The sequence below is a fragment of the Boeremia exigua genome (genome assembly GCF_020726555.1).
Source record: "Boeremia exigua strain MPI-SDFR-AT-0100 chromosome Unknown C7974scaffold_5, whole genome shotgun sequence".
Taxonomy (NCBI): domain Eukaryota; kingdom Fungi; phylum Ascomycota; class Dothideomycetes; order Pleosporales; family Didymellaceae; genus Boeremia; species Boeremia exigua.
The window spans coordinates 1283341-1303149 of NW_025763522.1; the positions used below are offsets into that span (position 1 = coordinate 1283341).

Here is a 19809-nt window from a genome sequence, read left to right on the forward strand (position 1 = left end):
CCGCAGCCAATTGAACGGAGTCGGAAGGGAAGCCATGTCGTGGGTATTAGTCGTGCGTTGGCGCCGTGGAAATGCAACGTGGATTCGTATGCTGTGCGTAATGCTCATTGACGATCGAGTTGAGCAAGTAGCGCATCAAGCTCTACCCAGTTCTCGTTTGTGACGGCAAACTTACGGTGTTTGCGAGTGACACAATGCTGTGTTGCTGTTAGCTTGTGTAAGAACCCAGATCACGGAATTTGCATACCTCGTCGAAGTCGTTGAACTTCTCCCTGCAGTTCTCGCAGTAACCAGGCTTCAGCTCCTTTTCAGCAGTCTTGCGTCTACGCAGGGCTGCCATTTTGCGGGCTTGTCTTTCCTGCTCGGCAATCTCTTGTGCTTGATTCAGGCTCTCTTGAGCCTTGCGCTTCGCAGCACGCATTGGCTGGGCATGATCCGGATTCGGGGGACCGCGTACATCGTTCATGACAGATGAGTAGGCACTGTTGGCTGACGTAACGCTGTTCTTCTCCAGAACCTTCCGCTGCAATTGGTTCACTTCTTTGCTGTTACCAGCACGAGGTGCGGCCGCCGTCGACGAGATCATCTGCGACTGAATAGCAGACGTCATGTTGGATTGATGTAGGCCTGATGCCACAGGCTCTCCTCCAATGAAACGGGGCATTGCTCGTATGCTCGCCTGGGCACTGCCGAACATCGGCGGGGGACCTTCGGTAGAGGTGCGCTTCAAGGGCGGGCCTTTGGGTGGGTCCAAGGGTTTCGCGTCGTCCTCTTGACCTTCCTTCCTGGTCACAGCAGGGGCAGTCTCCCGTCGGGCTAGATTGTTGTTCTCGCCCAAGGCACGCCTCTCTTCCATAGCTGACGCGGCGCGCGTACGCGGAGCTGCCGCCAAAGCCCTCTGTGCGCGGCGTTCGTCATGCTCTTCCTGCTGGCGACGCCCGAAGTGAGGGTCCTCCACGAAGGGGCACTTGCCATTTCCCGAGGCACGAAATTGCGGCCACTTGCCCTTCTCTTTCTCAACTTTCTGGTACTCTCTGATCATGACAGGCCGCGTGACCTCATCCATGTCGTGTACATACACATAGTAGCCGCGTAACTGTACCATGTCCTGAGCACCAATGACATAGTCTCGATCCAACTTTTCATTTTGCAACAGCCTTTGCAAGTCCGCCTGGCGGCCCTTCTGTCCAGTAGCAGTAGAATAACGCGTCGTGTACTGAATGTCTTCTCCCGTCTCTTTGCTGAACATGGTGTCGATCATACGCTGAAGCTTCTCCACCGACCATATCTTCATGCCCAGCTCCCTAGCCTTGATGAGTATATCGGGGCGACCTGTACAAGACTTTGAGAGTGCGGTGTCGAAGACAGACTTCTTGTTCTCCAACTGGGCGGGGTTGACGGTACCCTTTGCGAGAGAGGACGAGCTGGTATCGAGTTCGGCCGGAATAGGACGCGTCGTGATGACATGAGTCGTTTCACGAGAGAAGAAAGTAACCTCATTCTTCAATCACGTTAGCATGTAGCAAGTCGGTTGACTGTGTGACTTACCGAGCCAAGGATGCGAGCTCGACTCATGAGCTTATCCTTCTGTGGCTCCTGGACGCTGTCGAAGTAGAAGATGAACTGCGGGAACAGCTTGCGGTAGTGTCTTTGCCATTGACGGATAGTCTCAAGGTCGTTGGTAACCCGCTGTGCCTTCTCAGCCTGCTTGGGCGGTGGTTTATTCTCACGGGCAGCTTCGAGCTTCCTAGTCAGGGCCGTAGTAGGGGCATTGCTGCGACGAACAAGTCCATGACGGCGAGCCTCAGCGTCGTCAACCTCGATCATCTGCTTTTTCTGTGGAGGCTGGCCGTAGGTCATGTCGCGCTGCTCGCTCGCGTGTGAGCGCTGACGCTTTCCTCCGGCAACAGGAGCGCGTATGGGCGAGTTGGTGGCATTCTGCAAACTCGCCAGCGGCACGCGACGATTTGCCATGTTTGCAGAGACCCGAGGAGACTGCGGGACAGCGACTGCTGCCATGCGTGGTGGTGCGCAGCGGTGGTTGGGCGCGTGGGTGGTGGTAGCGAGGTCGAGAGGTGGGGCCGTCTGAGTTTGGCAAGCTCACGACGCGACGTAACAAGCACGTCGGGGTTTCTTCAGCAGCGCGAAGCGTCCATAGCAGGGCTGCGTAGGCCGGGGGGTTTGACTGGAGGGTTAGTAAGACGCAATTGAGCGAACGGAGGCGTGTTGTGAGACAGCGTCTGCGGTTATTGGACCGGGCGGGTGTGTTGTGATGTGGCTGGCATCAGACATGGAGGAACCGTTCGCGCTTAGCCGTGCACGATCGCGGTTTCCAGGTCACCCCTTCGCGTAAACATGCATCATAACAACTAAAATGCATTGTTCCTAGGTGCCGCTTTGGGCCGACAATGCACCCATTGTTATGGAGGCCCGTTCCCAGCAAACATTCGAGCACAGAGTCATGGCACGGACAGAACCAGGGGACTCGCAGGCGCCCGCTGCCAGCGTTGTGTACCCCACGTCACCACCGCTGTAGAAGAAGACATCGTGCCCCTGGACGTGCAGGTGACACGAGACCTGGAGCAGGTGCAACGTGCAATCACTCGCCTGGGCTTCGATTTGACCAAGAAGGTCACGGACGCAAGCATTTTCCGTCTCTCTTTGAAACACACTTTAACGTGTCGTTGATCAACCCCTCGCTCCTGCCTCGCGTGCTCGTCAACCTCGTGTTTTATCGTAACTGACCTGTGCAATACAGCCCCCAACAACCTCCGACAGCCCCTGCGGAGATCATGCCCACTGAATCTGTCGTGTTTTCGATCTTCTGGACTGCATCTTCCAAGCTGGACACCATTAGGTATTCCTCGACTGGAGATCACAACAGCCCTTTTGAATGCTTACCGATGATGTGCCTCAAGAGCGAACGAACTAGCTGACATCTCAGAACAAGTGATACCGCTCATACTACTGCTGGCTACTGTGCAGAAGTCTTCGATCGCAGTTGAATTGCAAGCGTGCAGCTGCTGAGAACCATTCCTAGATCTTGGAGAGCCAGCACGCGTCGAGAACGTTCACCACCTCATAAGCCTGTTACAATAGGTGAAATGCTTGGACTGTACAGAAGGATCTACCAGTCGCTTGTGCAAGCACTTACTTTCACTTCGTTGCGCGCACATTTAAAACCCCTCGCCGTCACCTCAACTTGTGGGCTTTTCAAACACAATCAATCGGCGTCCTCTCTTCCTCACCTTTGCTAGTTGTCACCTCACTGATTCCCAATTGTTCTAATCGACCATGACATACGAGCGCCAGCAAGTGCCACGACGCCGCAAATCATGGCGTACTTCGGACGCCCGTTCATCCCAGTCAACCAGACAGACTCTGCGACAGCAATCGCCTGAGTCGTACGTGTCGGTCCGGCAACCGACTTCAACATGGGCACAGTCTGGCGCCTGGACAGCTTCAAAGCACGGCGAGCATCCAGAGCCTGCGACGACTCCCGTGACATCAGTGCCACCTGCACACGCCTTCCAGAACCCGAATCTTATACCAGTGAATCCCCGGCGCTCATATGCTGCAAGGAACGCTTTGCCGGTCGAGACCTCTCAGCACGATACAAATCTGGACGAGCAGCGGCTACCGCAGATTTGGAACACATCAATTGATGACCTCATCAGACGTGCTGCACACGAGTATGACCTGGTTATGAACTATGAGCGCGACGCTGAAGGCGGTCAACGTTGGCTGCCCGAAGACGTTGCAAGAATTCGACGTACTGGCAAAGACCTCCATCGTGATATATTTGCTCTGAGGCGCTGGCGACACGTTGTCGCTGAACAAGGAGACCAGGACAAGGATATGATGATTCGGATCAAAAGGGAGGCAAATCTTTTGAAACTGCTCTGTGAACGTGTGCGGAGGGCGATTAACACATACGAGCAGAAGTGCGAGTTCGAGCTTTTGAGGGACGGTGTATATGCACAGGACGAAGATGGCAGTTTCTACAAGCCTATCGCACCACAGCCGTTCATGGTTGCGGATGGCTATTTCCAGCATCCTCCACGACCACGAACCGAGTACGAGAACGAGTACAGCCGGTATCCTCCTTTCGATTACAAGGCAGCGCAATTTGAGGTGTCAAATACCAACATTTCGCAGTCCACGACGCCTTGGAAGGACCCTTTCTCACTACATCTAAAGCATGGTCTTCCTTTCGACGTCGCATCTCAAACATCTCTATCGAGTGAGCTCAAAGCCGACAGTATCTGTAAAAACTCCGAATCTAGCTACCAGCCAACTCCCCGTCGTCTTGATAGCGTTCCTGACCGCCGGATCTCAAAGACAGACCGCAACCCGACACGCAATGCCCACCAGCGCCGTAGCCTCTCTTCGACGGACCGTCACGACTCTCCGGACTCTGTCGCACACTCTGTGGGAACCAAGTCCAAAAAGTAAGTTGCTGGTAGGTCGTGCCAGAGACTCGAGGATTCTAAATAGCGGCTCAGAAAGCGGTGTCGTGGTGGACGTACCAACATACAACAACGAGAAGGTAGGTCACGCCGCGAGGTGAAGAGAGACGAAGCACAGACTTGCTCTCCTCGTCCAATCGTAGGTCGGTTAGGAAAACACGTGCTTCACTATTAAGAGTGTACGATAAGGCATGTTTACGGCATCGTGATCAGGGCAACAAAGCTGAGGCTGAGGGAGGAGTGCAACGGCAAGAGGTATGCATGGAATGACATGCGATATCGATCAATCTATCTGGGCTACGAAGGGTTCGTTGGATCGATAGCGCTCCGTGACACCTCAGACTTGAGCTGACCTTTGTACCATATAAAGCCTATAACACTGCGTACTGAATCGTTCAATTTTGGGGTGCTCCTTCCTGTGAGCACTCTTGCCCATTCTGTGAGTGACCTGAAATGACACGAGACCTTGGAATGCAATCTTCCTTCTTCATCTGATCAGGACTATCACGACCAAGTAGACCGTCTCTGCGCTTTCGATGTCGATTCAGTCTGGAGGATCTTCCCTCTGACTGATAGGTTCAGATGTCTTTGCCTGTCGATCAACATTGCCGCTGCACCTCAGCCCGTCCATTTCTACGTCAACTTTGTATCCAAGGCAGCGTGGAAACGTGTGTCCAGGCGTATCAATAGTAAAGTTGGGAACCCCACATGTTCGACGGTTGCATGCGATTTGGAGAAAGTTGGATTTGGCGATACTGCAAGAGGATGTCATTGAGTAAGATCGCTAGAATCAATTCTAGAGATTTAAAGTCTTTTACTTCTTCTCCTGAACCTGCTCCACCTGATTCCCTCTCCTCCCAACCTCGACGGCCGTGTTCAAGCCACTCCACCTCCTGACAAGGTGTTGTATCCCATACGGCAGGCATCCCAAAACCTGAATGTACCGCGAGTAGAGCGGCAGCGTAACTTCTCCGCTCTCGCCCCTGTCCACCAGCTTGATGATGCCCTGTGCCATCTCGGCGGGTGTGACAATCGGCCCAAAGAACTTGCTTGGTGCGTGCACATGCTCGAACATCTTCGTGCTCATCTGCCCAGGCTGCACTAGAATCGTCTTGATCTGGTCCGCGCCGGGTGTGTTCTCGAGCTCGGCTCGCAGCGAGTGGTGGAGAGCGAGGAGCGCGGCTTTGGATGCGCAGTATGCGGAGAGATTCGCGGCGCCCAGGTGGCCGAGCACGGAGGAGACGGTGACAACGGTGCCGCAGCCTTCGGCGAGCATGTGTGGGAGAAAGGCGCGGAGGGTCGTGAAGTGTGAGAGGGTGTTAACGCGGAAGGTTTGTTCGACTTCGGCGGCGGTTGATTCGAGGATCGACTTTGTGTGGACGATGCCGGCGTTGTTGATCAGAATCGTAGGAGGGCCGAGCTGGGGCTGTTAGTGGATGAACGCTCTTCAGCCTCAGTCATGTATCTGCTTACATCTTTGAGGATCTTCGCCGCCGCAGCCTCCACCTGCTGGGCATCACCCACGTCGCATTGGTAATATTTCACGCCCTTTGCCTCTGCTTCGGCCGCGTCCACGGTCTTCAGGTCCAGCACAGCAACATTGGCATTCCTCATTCCATAAGTATCGGCCAACAGCCCACCGAGGCCTTCAACACCGCCTGTGATGACGATCACCTCTTCACTCAAATCCACCTCTCTGTGCGGGCCAAATGCTATCCTGTCGCTGACAATGCCAAAGATGCCAATCGCGCTCATCGCAATAGACCAGGCTATTGCGATGCGCATCTCTGGCGCCTCATACTTGGTGTACTGCGCGCGCAGACACAGCACGACGACCCACGACACAAACGGGTGGAAGAGCGTATAGCCTAGCACGTACCATATCAGGTCGATAGTGAGGTACTGGTGCCATGGCGCGTCTGCTTTGGGCTGTGAGGTCCTCTTGGGTGGTTGGAAGGGGACTGTCTTTATAACAGGCGACATTGTGGGTGCTTCGATGCAGGTGCGTGGTTGGTGCTCACGCATGATGCAACGACGTGATGAACAGGTGGGGCTCGAGTTGGCGCGTACGAGAGGCTCGTGACAGTGGTATCTTGAAACGATGTGAGAGCTATGGAGGATGCTCGAGGAGCCTGAGGATGTGAATGAGCTTGTCAGCCATTACGAGCGTCAGTCCTCTTATTGCAGATTCACACGGCTTTGAAGCTGCAGGAGGTAGCGTTTCATTGATGTCGCGCCTCTGTCGTGACGAGCTTATCTTAGCGCGTCCGATCTACGAAGTCTCGAGTCAGAGATGCTCAGAGCTGTCAACCGTCGCAGGCACGATGGTCTGCAAGTAGATGCCATGTATTAGAGACTGCGAGGTTCGGCAGCATGCCGAGCAGAGTGTCGGAAGGGGAGCCAAGAAGTACTGCCGACGAAGCTGCGTTGCAGCGTGCTAGTGGTTGCTGTGCCTTGAAAGTGACCAGACCTGCATGTGCTGATCTCACGGGCGCACAGCAGTCCTCCTGCATGCCACCTGCTGAGATGACAGCCAGCAGGACGTTGCACACTGCACTCGACTCCGACATGTTGACCTGGTGAGTCAGTGAGCCCCTTTCGCTTCGGCCTCAGGCTGGCGTAAGCAACACAAGGATGCCTTGAGCAGTCTGGAGAAAGCCATAGGGCTGGCTCGTTTCTACAGCAGCCCAACTCCACACGAACGAAAACAAACTGCGCGTCCAATCGCGCCCAGATGCACTCACACCAGCACCAAAGCCTGTGACGCCATGCCGCTACTGATCTGACGCTCTCCAGAAATCTCCAGCTGCTGCATTCCGCTTCCCCACGCCATGTTCCCCGGTGCACGCGTTGACGAGTCCCTCATCTGAGCCGCTGCGCCGCTGCGCCTCACGACACGGGCAGTGAGACAGTGCACGAAGCACGCGAAGGCGGCCGTGTCTGCCTGGTGCCCTGCCTGCCCTAGACTACAAACACCCGCACTCCGCTTGCCTCACTCCAGCGAGCACGGCACAGACGAGATCGCCCGCCATGGTCAAAGCTGATGCTTCGCGAAATTACTATGCCGACCTCAAGGTCGCGCCCACCGCCAGCGAGAACGAAGTGCGCAAGGCCTTCCGCTCGCTGGCCCTGCAGTACCACCCGGACCGCAATCCAGGGCACGAGGCCGACTTCGTGGTGAAGTTTCAGGAGATCCAGGCCGCCCACGAGGTTCTGTGTGATCCCACCCTCCGCCTGAAGTACGACAACGAAAGGAAGAAATACCGCCACCTGAACATACCCACGAACACGCCGAACACGCCGCGAGCTCGACCACCCCCGCCGCCTCGCAATGCCCACACCACCACCACGCCCAGCGGCTCCTACTACCGTGCTCCTCCGCCAAAGCCCCAGCCCCAGCCCCAGCCCCAGCGGCCGCCCCCACCGCAGCACTACCAGACATACAACGCCGGCCAGGACAGATTCACGAACAAGAACTTCCGACCGCCGCCAACGGCACAGCGACCGCATGCAGCGGCGCAGAAGGATGCTCAGGACCGTGCCAACGTATTCACGGCATGGCAGAAGATGAAGACGGGCGCCCAGCCTGAACAGCCTCGCCCGAACCCCACAAACCCAAACAACCCCAACGGCACCCCTTTTGGGCGAAGTCAGAGCACGAGGGTGCCGTCCACAAAGAGTGGCTTCAACCCCGGAACGCCCGGTGCAGATGAAGGGCCAGCCAAGTCTGGAGGCTACCGTTCGAGCTATGCTCGCCCGACCGCGACACCACCCATGCCTGCCGAATCAAGCTCGCCAAACGTCGACGCCCCGTTCTCTGAAGGCAATCGTGTGCGGACGCCGTATTACACCAAGGCCGCAGGCATTCGTGAGGAAGGCATCGGGAGATCTGCAAGCATGCGTAATTCGCCATCGCAGTCGCACCAGCCTAGCCCCTCGGCCGACTCAGGCACCTACTCGGATTCTGGACGGAGACAGCAACGAAACTCATATGGCGGTAACTCGAGTAGGCCCCAGTTCCCCCAGATGTACCCAGACTCAAGCGATGAATCTGAGGCCGAGATCTTCCGGACCAGCACTAGGAACAAACCACGGCCACCACCAAAAGCTTCACGCCCACCTCCTCCTATATGGGCTCAGAATGCTTTTGAGACCCCTCCACATAAGCAAACTACCCCTCCGCCCAGCAATGGAACCAACAACTTCAAAAGCAGAAGCGAAGAAAGCATCAACATGAAGTTCTCACCATCTGACTGGCATGGCAAGTTTCAGGGTAGTGCTGATTATTTTGCACCCAACGTCCCGGCTAACAAAGGTCGACAATCACCTACACGGGGAAAGGCGATGCCGCAGCGAACAACGCCCCCAAATCCAGCATCAGACAACACGTTCAAAACTCAGTTTGGCTACATGCCTCCGCCGCCTCCAGGACCACCTCCTCAGTCTAAATTTGCTCCTGCTGCCGAAGCTATGCCCCATACTGCGAAGTTCAGTCCAGAGATCTGGAGCGAAACCTTTAAGGAGCCAAGCTGGGCGATGCCAAACGAAGTTCCTGACCGTAAGAACGCGGATGCTTTGAAGCGCCCAAAGCCTGTACGCAAGCAGTCCATACCAAGACCGCAAGATCAACCTGACAGGTCCCGACCAAAATATCAGGCGACGGCAGAGGAACCTACAGGCGAACCTGACGAGATGGACATTGATTCTGATACTCCGCCGACCAGAAACGCCAACACCTCCGCTACAAGGCCAAAGACTGCGCCGTCGTCACCGAGAAAGGAAAAGTCAAGGAGGACCGGCTCTGTGCCTCCGAAGACAGCTCCTTCTCCTGCTCCTGTTGGCACATCTTCCACTCCGGGCTTGAATGGTCTTTCTGGTATTGCCGCCGTCGAACCCTTCCTTTCCACCCAGAACGATGGCCTCTCAGCATTCGATGCACTCAAGAATACGCTACCATTCGAATCACAAGCCTCATCTGCACACCCCACGAAAGCGAACACCCCGCGCACGTTGAAATTGCCACCCCTGCCTGCGGCTCCTCATGCACCTCTGAAACTCGATCAAGCTACTACGGACGCGTACTTTAGTCACATGGAGGGCTATGTGAAAGCCTTCCACACCTTCAGCAAGGGCATTACCAACCACTTCGCTTCCAGAAGCACGGAGCTCGAGGACCTCGATGATCGATTCATTCACATCCGCGGCGAGACAACCAAGAAGCTTGGCTTCGCCAGCTACCTTAACCGTATGAAGGAGGATGAGGCGGTGATGACCACGTGGAAGATTGCGCAAGAGAGGCACATCAAGGCGCTAGAACAGTGTGAGGAAGTGCGAAACAAGACTATCAAGCTGTATCAGTGAGCGGCTAAACACGTCATCTTCCCTTGCTTGCGCTTGTGCTGATGCCCCCTCAGCGTCGGCCTTATTGAAGACGACACAAGCCCGATGAAATGTATGAGGGAAAGACTTGTCGAGATTGTTGCTGGACTGTCCTTGCGGCGGTCACTGTCACTTGCGACACCGACGCCCGTTCTTGGCCCGACGGCCGCGGCCATGCGATCTTGTCCGTACGCTCGTACGAAGCGAAATGTCAGTGCGTCGGCCTAGTGCGCGGATGATGCGGATGATGAGTCTGCGACATTCGAAACGCAGGAATTGAGGAGGAAGCCAAAGAGACATGCACTTGCATAGATAGCACGGAGTTTAGGCTTGGGATACCCGGATTAGGACTTCGTTGCATCACGTCTCTGGAAAATGTATTTATAGGCGATGGCATAGCGAATGTAATGGTCATAATTCATCGAGACGGGGAGGTTCCAAGAAGAACAACGTGCATCTTGACGGATTGTGCGTATGCTCGGCTCTCTAGCTCGGCTTTGAGACGTCCGATGCGCTCGCTTCGCGTGAAGGATTCTCGAACGTCCAAGCTAGCTAGCTGTGATATGCAAGTCATGATATACAGTACGTCAGCAGGCCACATTATGCACCTGAGAAATATGGATAATCTGTGCATCTGCATCTCGCGTCAGATTGATCCTTAGTCTGCCTTGTCGGTCGTGTAACCTCTGGTGACGAGCGGGGATCTGTTCCCACACCACACAATCGTATGAACACTGTGTCACACCAGCTGGTTCGACATAATCTTACTGCAGGTATATTCCCGATGGTGGTGAAGGTGCAGATCGTGGCCCTTTAATTCGTGCTTTGCTTCGGCACCTGTCCCGCATCGCTTACACACCTGGCTTTTCTAACATCCTACAGATAACAAAAAGACATGTTCCCGACAACTGTTAGCTGCTACTGGTCAAAGGTATACCTTTGCTCGGATTCCTTTTTCCTGGACTGTAAATTCCAATCGTCTCGAGGCTGCGGTGCCACGTAGCATCGTAAAGCGGCGCGTCCCGGCCGCGTGAGAGCATTGTCGTTGAAGCCAACATGTGCTTCCACGGCCTCCGTCCCGTGTCCAATCATAGCAACATGGTGACAGCCCTATACGGTGCGGTCCACAAGATTTAAACAGTCCCCCTATCCCTAAAGACGTCGTTGAATCAAGGCCAGCCTCGGAAGAGATTTCGGGCTCATAACCCCGATTGTCAAAGCTCCTGTAGGCTGTTTCTAAGAGATGCGCACCTGACGTCTTCGATTGTGTATGTACCCCAGACGGGATACAATATTGGTAGGTACATGTCCGTGCACGAACTCATCATATCCAAGCCGAGCGTTGGGGTGAACATGGTCGCGGTGACTGATTTGTAACGTCGGGCACTGTCGCTATACGTAGTAAAGCACATGGGCTCTGGTATGGTGCTTTGGGCGATCACTGCCACGCGTTGGGTGGGTCTGATCGACGGCTACTCCCCTTCATTTGGTCCTCCGTCACGCCATCAGCAAATGCCAATCGCGACGTACAGTGTCTGACATTGGCGTACAGATCACACTGTACGTACCAGGTCGTGTGCGAAGATCTTACCGCAGTACCTGCGTGCGAAGGATCACGGCGCTGTTGACATCTTTCATTTCCTCGCCTATCGGCACCCGACCCAGGAGGCCCTAGCACACGAAACTCTCACGACTGACCAGCGGACCTCCGGCCGAAACGTCAATGCTGGAGCTTGAGCGGCAGTTGCAATCGTCAAAGTGTCGATGCGGTAGTCGCGGCAGTGTCATAACGACTCGCCTGGCAAGCATGTCTTGAGACGTGACGCATGTCGCCCGACTAGGTTCCCAATTTCACCGGTGCGGCCCTTTGGGCGTCTGCTCGCTGCGCAGCGGGTGCGTGTTCGTACATAGGCTTCCCTTCCGGACGGGGAGACGGGAGGATGCATGTCGCTCAAGGAGTTTGCCGTTGCGTCGGCATTTAGCTGGCACTGTGAAGGAAGGCTCGTAAGCAACGTTGTTAATGCGCGGAGCATAAGGCCGGTCCACAAGTGCCAAGCGTGGAGAAAACCAGCTCTGTTGGAGAAGCTTGGGCGCCAGCCTTGTCCAGACGCAAGGTCGAGAATCTAACGGCGCAGCCACCCCATGCACCATTTCTGCTAACCTTCAGACCAACGTGGGCCCGTTGTGCAGATCAAGCCGCAGCCCAGGGTTGGTACACTTGTGCTAGTGATGTTTAGCGGCAGAGCTGTGAGATGACACCATGCCGTCTCCCAGCTGGCCCTTCTCCAACCACTCAGGGCCCTTGCCAGACTTTGCTGCCCGTTTTGTCGTTACTGTGGGTTTTAAATGCACAAACTCCGTAGCCAATGCTCCCTAGGCCACTAGAACACGCCATTACACCCGTTCGTTTTTTTTCGGAACCGGCTTGACTTTTAGCTAGCTCAAACTTAGGATGCTATTGCTCGAGCACATTTGCTTTCCTGTCCAAGCAAATCCTGTCGTCCCTGATGCCTGTCACTTGGACTAGAGTCCATCCATACGGTTGGACTTAACATCACGCTTCGGGTACCTGGTTGGCACTGACCTATGATCGCTGCTTTGCTCTATTGTAGACGGACCGGCGCGAGCCTATGTATACCTTCGAGCGCCATCTCAGCTCCTCACTACCGTGCTATCTATATCTTTCAGTGACATCTGATAGTCACTTCGATCTAAACTGATCTACTTCGTCATCAGCCGCCCTCTCCCCAACAACAAACATAACAACATCGCCTCAATGTGTGATTATACCCAGGTTCAGTATAAGTGCAACCATGTACGATATGTGGTTCGAGCATGGTGCACGAAATATCAAGAAACCCACAAGAGATGCCCGGCAAATGTGGTGGCAATGTAAGAACAATCGAGCCCTCAAGAGATAGCAATACTGACTGCGCCTCAGAGAGTATCGACTAGACGAAGACTGCGGTTTGTGCACAACAGATCTGATAAAGGAACGATAGTAATCTGACGTACATCAGGTGATTGCAGAGGCTCAACGCCCAAGTCAAGATCACGCTAGTCAAGGATTGTCGCTCTTCTTCTTGAGACCCGTATTATTCATCCAGCAAGGCGCGTACAAGACAGCGAAACCCTGCAGGATACCCAGTTCGAGGCTATTTTCGAACGATCATGTTTATTTGGTTCAACTCACTACCGGACTTCTGTTTACGCATCATACACCCGGCTCTTGTGGGCGCACCGGCAAATTCCTTCCTTAAAGTCGCTGTGCGACCACTCGTCAGATCACTTCATCTACTGTCATCGGACCACCGCGCAGACCCACATCATCAGGCAAGCAACAGGAAATAAAAGACGCCGCACATGTTCCAGAATCACTCCATGGATCCTTCTGGTTGTTGCACTGAAGTCTGCGGCCCGCGAGTAACGCAGGTGTGACACTGGCTCAACGTCCAGTGACATCGACTCCACCTTTACGCAAGCACGACACTGCTGCTGACGTTGTGCAGAAATTTGATGTACAGTGCCCGCATGCCGACATCTGGCTACGTGCATCGTGCATCATCTTACCGCACACATCCAGCATGTAATGCGTGTTGGACGGTCACTTCCAGATGCAATCGCACTGGCATCTGGCTGCCTTACGTATTGTCTAGCGCGGGCCGACATGACAGACAGTTCCAGTGAAAGAGCTCGACTTGAGAGCCGAGTGCCGGAAGGTCCAGTAGCTGCATAAGCAGAGCTCTCATTATGACGGCGAGGGAAACCGTATGGAGGATGTGGCTCCACCGTTGTCTTCTTTCTTTGTATAAAAAAATCGCGTTACACTACAAACATTTCCTACATATGTACTACAAGCAGCCACTGACCGGCATGTAAGTTGTGTTACTATGGCCGCCAGGCGGGAACTATGTTCTGGGATCTATGTTATATTACAATCTTGTATGACCGGGTTCATGAGCCAATCAAACGCGAGTGCAGACTACAGACCGAGAACTTGAAAGGTAGTTGTGATCGATACGTCAAAATCGAATCTTTACTACCTCACAGATCCAAAGTCTCTCGTCTTGGGCGTGCAACGCGTCAATAGCACACTCAACAATGCAATACCAGATGACTGCTTGATCAAACCGCGATTCGTGGGACCAGTATCTTGGCATGCAGTGGATGGTGTGGCGGCATGTGCATACAGATCCACTGCCGCGTCCCGTATCCTAGTTGCCAGATCCTGCGGGTTGCCGCATACGCCGTGGCGACTGAGCCCGGTTTATTAAGCCTGACCATACACCTGTTCTCCTTGGATTCGGGGCGATATCCCAGATTAGGTAGAGTACCTCGGTATTCGAAAATGATGCTGTATACTCAACAACTTACCATTTTCACTGCGATGTGCTTACCACCCGGTCCAGGACGGGTATGTAAAGCCGTTGACGCCTGACTCATTGTGGGACGATGGTCCATGAGTAGCAGACTCGCTTCTGAGTTGATCATGCCACTCACGTCCGCTAACCACGCGAGAGCGAACTTCGCGGGACAGACACATAACCTCACCCGCTTTCTGAGAAAAATCGACTGAGTCAGTCAATTCCCTTATCCTATAGTAACCAAGCCGAGTGCGAGGATACGTCTCCAGCAAATGGCGACCCGATTAAGGTTGGTCTTAAGTGTCGGCCGCAATACCAGCCCAACCCTGCCGCCTTGCATGTTCATGGGTGCTGGCCTGTTGCGGCCCATAATTTCGTCCACAGGCATGCCCAAAGCTGATTGACAGAACCTTGTAGCAACAAAGTCTTTGACCGACGGACGAAGACGATGCGAACAAAGACACAGTTCATGCGCGCGAAAATGTTCCTCCGTGCATGGGTTGAGACTACAGGTCGCCGATCTACATAGCGTCGCAATCATCACCATGCCGACACGGGGCACATGTTTGACAGGTAGGTTTAAGTATACGAAATAGGGACATGCATCTAGTGAACGTCAATCCAAGTGTAAGATTCTGGACATCACGGAAGTACCCTCCAGCGGACTCGGCGCTCCGTTCGCGTGCCACTCGCCGACACTGTCACGGTATATGCACAAGGTGATCGTATTATATGGCACCTGCTTTCCCATCGATGTCTGATTGCGCTCGCTTAACTGCAGCCGAATATTGCTTGCGTGCATTCTCATGACTCTCTCCAGCCTCGCCAGCCCTGTGGTCGTCTCGCGGACCCCACTGAGGCGAGCCAATCACCGGGCTTGTGGAAGGCCCCACTCGCGTTGTCTGCGTCAAAATAAACCCTGCTTCTTGGTTTCCTGCAGTGTGGACTAGGACATGCTTACTCGTACAACGACCGGACTGATCAAGTCAACTGAGCAATGTCGCGATCCTCAACAATGCGGTATGTGCTAGATGGTCACTGCAGGCTGATAGTGGGATACGCGTATGTACGAGCGGTTAAGTCCGATGGCGGACAGTGCTATAAGTAATCGAGCCACAATGCATCGTAAGAGACGATCTGTTTCATGCCTCAGGAACCGAGGTGTTGGCTCGCGGGAGCGGGCCGAGCTCTGACAGAAAGCCCCGTTTCGCTCGCAGGATGCAGGCAGTCGGCCCTACTGGATCAAGCCTTTATGCTCGTGTTCCAAAACCTGCAAGGTACTCATGTTATTTCACAGCATCTACCGAAGGAAGATCAAACAAGGCGTCCCACATCACTTGATTGCCGGGAAGGGCTATCACGCAAGGGTGATCGTCCACGCTGTCGATGAGTGATCATCCACACTGCCCCGGTGGCAACGAGCTGAGCAAGCGCGTGCGGATCCCTCTTCAATAACTTTCGTCAACGTTACTAACCAACCTCGTAGAGGGTTCACGCCAAACTCAAGACACGAGCCGCTTTAGGCCGGCTACATCATCTCGTCCGTCGAGACCGTCGAGACAAATCTACCTAGCCTTGGCTCAAACCATATCTAACTGACGAAGCTGCGCGGCCATTGGTATCGTGGCCAGCCCGGCCGTTACTGGGAACCGGAGCAAACTCCGCGATCTTGTCCTGCAAGCCCGTTTACGATGATCACTTAAAACTAGCTTCTGGGCTAAAACACGCGCCGAACTTACTACGTGTGACGTGCATACGACTGGTCAGTGCTGCAACACATTTGCAACTTCGGAAGCTTATCAAGTGGGCTTTTTTCCATCCTGTTCAACGCATCGCCGACGTACATGAACTGCCAATGCACATCGGTGTAGATCGTGCACTTGCACAAGGTATAGGACTGCCCACGGAGAAAGTCGGCTGCACTGCTTGTCCGAAGCATGTTCGTGGGCAGTGGGCACGCCGCACTGATTAGCCAAGACTAGTTGTTGCTGCGCATTGATTGATCCGATGACAGTGTTGTAACGGTCCTTCCCCGGCAACTACTGACCAGTATCCGCTCTCCCCGCGAAGCGTGACGTCTCACTTCCAGGGCTGAGCTCCGCCCAGACCTTTCCATTTGCCGACCCTCAAGTGTCTATATACGGCCTCGCCTTCAGTATAGGGTCGGGGCATGCTTCCGCGTGGCAGTGTGCAATGATAAGGCTCCGGAGCAACCGTCTTTCAATACTGCGGCCCGACTAGACAGTGATAGTCGGGTCTGAAAATTACAGAATCAACGACTTATACCTTTATGGAGAGCTCACCGCACTTCTTCTTCAAGGGTATGCAATGAGACCCTGGACATTGCCCAAGCACTCGTTGCGAGTCGTCGGTATGTTGCCTCCGAACGGGAAGAGGCAACATTTCAGCACATCAAAGGCTACGATGTTGGGCAGAAACTCCATTTGCCCAGGGTCTGAAAGCGCCGCCAAGCCTTGAGGTCGGCTTTGGCAATGACTCCTGTTAGACAGGGTGGTAGTGTAGGGTACAAAGTCATGTGGAGAGTAAGATCCTGGCATACCTAGTACTCGGCCAAAAGGTTGCACTTACTGTCCGACGACGGTGTACATGCCATGTTCGACCCAAGTTATGACCGAAAGGTACAAGGCAAATAGGCTTTGGTCGGGAAGCAGGTCTGCGTGCGAGAATGTGCAATACTGAGCCGTTGTGCGTGAGCGTGAAGTGCCGTACCGATCCAACCCGATTGGTAAGCTAAATGTCGCGACCTGCACATCGTGACCCCGACGACTACTTTGATGCTGGATACCATGATATACGCACTGCGTAACTCCGCGATGCATGTTTCCCCAGCGCAACTCATGTATCGGATTCGCATCCGGACTTTGCATGAGTGCGAGTGCGAATACCGTGATGGCTTTACGCACGCTAAATAAGCGAAAATAGGAACAGGAAATCGCGGCGTTCGGTCTTTGATGGCTCCGCTCCCTATTCTACTGCAGTGCGTCAACAATGTCGCTTCTTGAAGACATACCACGACCCGAGAATGGCTACTATGTTCTCGTCACTGGGGCCAACAGGTACCTCGTGCCCTCACTCAAGTTGCTACAAATAATTGACCTGCCTAAAGCGGCCTGGGGCTCGGCATCTGCGCGCGCATGATCGACGAGTTCCTGCAGACGCGTCCTCAGACAGAATCCCTTGTCCTCATCGTCACCACCCGAGACAAAAAGAAAGGCGACGCCACAATCGAGACACTCGAAGCACATCTGCGCAAAGTCTGCCGCCGGCATGAACGTACACTACCGGGCGTCACTCAGCTATTACAAGGGCGCATACATATTAGGCAGGAGCGATTGGATCTGCTGAGCCTGGTCTCGGTGCAGAAACTAAGCAGGAAGCTGCACGAGACCACCCCGAAGCTCGATGTTGTCATCTGCAACGCGGGTATTGGCGGCTGGACAGGCATAAATTGGCCTCTGGCCGTCTGGAGCATCCTGACACGATGGAAGTCTGCTGTCACCTGGCCCACCTTCAAGATGTCCGGCAAGGGATGGCTAGCTAAGCCCCAACTGCCGTCCAAAGACGGGAAGCCGCGCGATGAGCCTGCTTTAGGTGAGGTGTTTTGTGCCAACGTCTTTGGACACTATCTGCTGGGCCACTACCTTGCGCCGCTGCTTGCAAGACACCCCAGCAGCGAAGACACCAGAGGCCGACTGATCTGGACAAGCAGTCTGGAGTCATATGAACATACTCTGAACATGAACGACATCCAAGGAATTCTTTCTGAAGATGCAGCTTATGAGTCGTCGAAGCGGCTGACAGATGTGATGGCTATTACATCCAGACTTCCAGTGACGTCCAACAGTGTAGATCAATACCTCGCCGTATCCGACACATCCACCAAGACCACGAGGCCTCTGATATACTTGACTCATCCTGGCATCACTGCAACCCCCATTTTCCCGCTGCCTCTCATACTCACTTACGCCATGACCGCCGCTTTCTATATTGCTCGGTGGCTTGGCAGCCAATGGCACCCTATCACGGTTGAGAAAGGCGCTGTCGCCATGGTGTGGCTTGCACTTGCTAAGCAGAGTACACTTGACATAATGGAGGAGAGGGAAGGCGTGGGGAAATGGGGCAGTGCGACTGATTTCTGGGGTCAAGAGCGCGTTGAGCGGACCGAAGTGTCCGGCTGGGGCTGGGGAGGCAGGCTAGGCGAGCAGAAGCGAAAAGGAAGAGATCCATTTGCAAAGGATTTTACGAAAGAGGACAGGGAAAGGCTCGAGGACAGCGGGAAGAGATGTTGGGAGCAAATGGAGGCGCTGAGATGTGAGTGGGAGGACCGGCTCAGGCATGCTGGTGTTGCGGTCGAGATGGAATAAGCCTCAACTCACAACGTCCAGTGGAATGTACGAAATAGGCTCCTCTAAGCCCCTGTACTACATCCAATCAACGATACATTTCTCAATGCGATCAACAGAGCAAACGACCAAAAACTTTTCCACCTTTAGCGCACACTAAGAATTCACTTTACTTTAGCCAGGAACACCTGAATAGCATTCGACACCAGTGCAAGTTGCTGACGGTCTGGCCCTTCGACCTTTGTCTCACGTTCGATCTACGGTGGCTTGGACATCATGGCATTTTTTCATGGTTCAGGCGCGGCATGCATGCAGCAAGTTGCCAGCAAGTCACAATCTTCAGGAGAACGTTGCGCTGGTCTAGATTGGCCAAATGTTGCCGCGGCGGCACCGTATATCGAGCCGCTGTGCCAGGATGATGTATTCTGGTTCCGTTCTCCACTATCGTTGGGCTCCCTCGGCAACTCCCAAGCTAGCGTGAAGGTAGTGAACGACAGGTCGGCGCGACGGTGGAGACCGCAAAGTCAATGTCTGTATTGAGTAAACGCTCGAGACTCAGCCCTGGACGCGCTCACGTGATGGCAACGGTGCCTTGAAAAGCTCGTGCATACTGTAGGGCAATTTCCCAACGCGTCCTGTTTTTCCAGCCAGAAAACCGGTGGTCACACTAACGCAGGGCAGCGGGAGTACACGTCTGGCGGCGGTCACCAAAACACGCCATACTCAACCCGAGTGTGCCTGTCGCCCCTTACCGACCACGAATGTGCCTGCGACCCATCAGCGACCACGAATGTACATTACGAGTCATAGTGCTCTGTCTCGAGACGAAACGACAGAGCGAGCAACCCCACGGGTTGGGCGGCGTTCGCCTCTGTTAGACTTCTCCTGCATGTGGTGCGGCGCTACAGCGGTAGTTGGTGGAGTTGAGGTCCGCTTGAGACGCGCCTTCTCCCAACCTGATCCCGCTGCCTTCACAATTGGGCGCCCAGCGAACATGCACGTGTGAAACGAGAGGGGCATTCTCACGTCGCTATTCGTGTGATGGTGAATCTCATCGACGCAGGGCGATGCTGCACTGATCCCGGAGCAGCACTCTGTACCCACGATCTAATGCACGGATCCGCAGCTAGCACTTGCGGCAGCCAGTCACAAATGCTGGGGAATGCAGGCCGCTGTAGCGGGCCACGCCTTCGCCGTCTAGCGATGCATGGCCCTGCGCTGAGAGACCGACAG

General features: G+C 54.4%; 5 protein-coding genes across 5 annotated transcripts; 3 read left to right on the plus strand and 2 right to left on the minus strand.

Annotated features, from left to right (window-relative positions):
* Positions 1-104: 104 nt before the first annotated feature.
* On the minus strand, positions 105-1974 carry C7974DRAFT_309702 (Dfp1/Him1, central region-domain-containing protein; the record flags this gene model as incomplete). The annotated part of the gene is made up of 3 exons (XM_046138233.1): positions 105-197; positions 248-1501; positions 1549-1974. The coding sequence occupies 3 exons, from the start codon at positions 1972-1974 to the stop codon at positions 105-107; spliced, it is 1773 nt and encodes a 590-aa protein (XP_045998122.1).
* An 857-nt stretch (positions 1975-2831) lies between these two features.
* On the plus strand, positions 2832-4823 carry C7974DRAFT_452614 (uncharacterized protein). Its single transcript, XM_046145833.1, has one exon. The coding sequence runs from the start codon at positions 3295-3297 to the stop codon at positions 4453-4455; it is 1161 nt and encodes a 386-aa protein (XP_045998123.1). The 5' UTR covers positions 2832-3294; the 3' UTR covers positions 4456-4823.
* A 460-nt stretch (positions 4824-5283) lies between these two features.
* Positions 5284-6452, minus strand: C7974DRAFT_309881 (short chain dehydrogenase/reductase; the record flags this gene model as incomplete). The annotated part of the gene is made up of 2 exons (XM_046138243.1): positions 5284-5889; positions 5943-6452. The coding sequence occupies 2 exons, from the start codon at positions 6450-6452 to the stop codon at positions 5284-5286; spliced, it is 1116 nt and encodes a 371-aa protein (XP_045998124.1).
* An 824-nt stretch (positions 6453-7276) lies between these two features.
* On the plus strand, positions 7277-10043 carry C7974DRAFT_169975 (uncharacterized protein). Its single transcript, XM_046136127.1, has one exon. It carries the CDS (start codon positions 7500-7502, stop codon positions 9828-9830), a length of 2331 nt encoding a protein of 776 aa, XP_045998125.1. The 5' UTR covers positions 7277-7499; the 3' UTR covers positions 9831-10043.
* A 6949-nt stretch (positions 10044-16992) lies between these two features.
* Positions 16993-19018, plus strand: C7974DRAFT_392620 (uncharacterized protein). Its single transcript, XM_046141702.1, has 2 exons — positions 16993-17289; positions 17340-19018. The coding sequence occupies exons 1-2, from the start codon at positions 17222-17224 to the stop codon at positions 18595-18597; spliced, it is 1326 nt and encodes a 441-aa protein (XP_045998126.1). The 5' UTR covers positions 16993-17221; the 3' UTR covers positions 18598-19018.
* The last annotated feature ends 791 nt before the right edge of the window (positions 19019-19809 follow it).

What these genes read in the sequence shown, in the direction of transcription:
- C7974DRAFT_452614 (XM_046145833.1), top strand. Translation starts at nt 3,295, where the DNA reads ATGACATACGAGCGCCAGCAAGTGCCACGACGCCGCAAATCATGGCGT.
- C7974DRAFT_169975 (XM_046136127.1), top strand. Translation starts at nt 7,500, where the DNA reads ATGGTCAAAGCTGATGCTTCGCGAAATTACTATGCCGACCTCAAGGTC.
- C7974DRAFT_392620 (XM_046141702.1), top strand. Translation starts at nt 17,222, where the DNA reads ATGTCGCTTCTTGAAGACATACCACGACCCGAGAATGGCTACTATGTT. An exon ending in CTCGTCACTGGGGCCAACAG is followed by an intron (nt 17,290 to 17,339) that starts GTACCTCGTGCC and finishes ACCTGCCTAAAG; the next exon opens with CGGCCTGGGGCTCGGCATCT.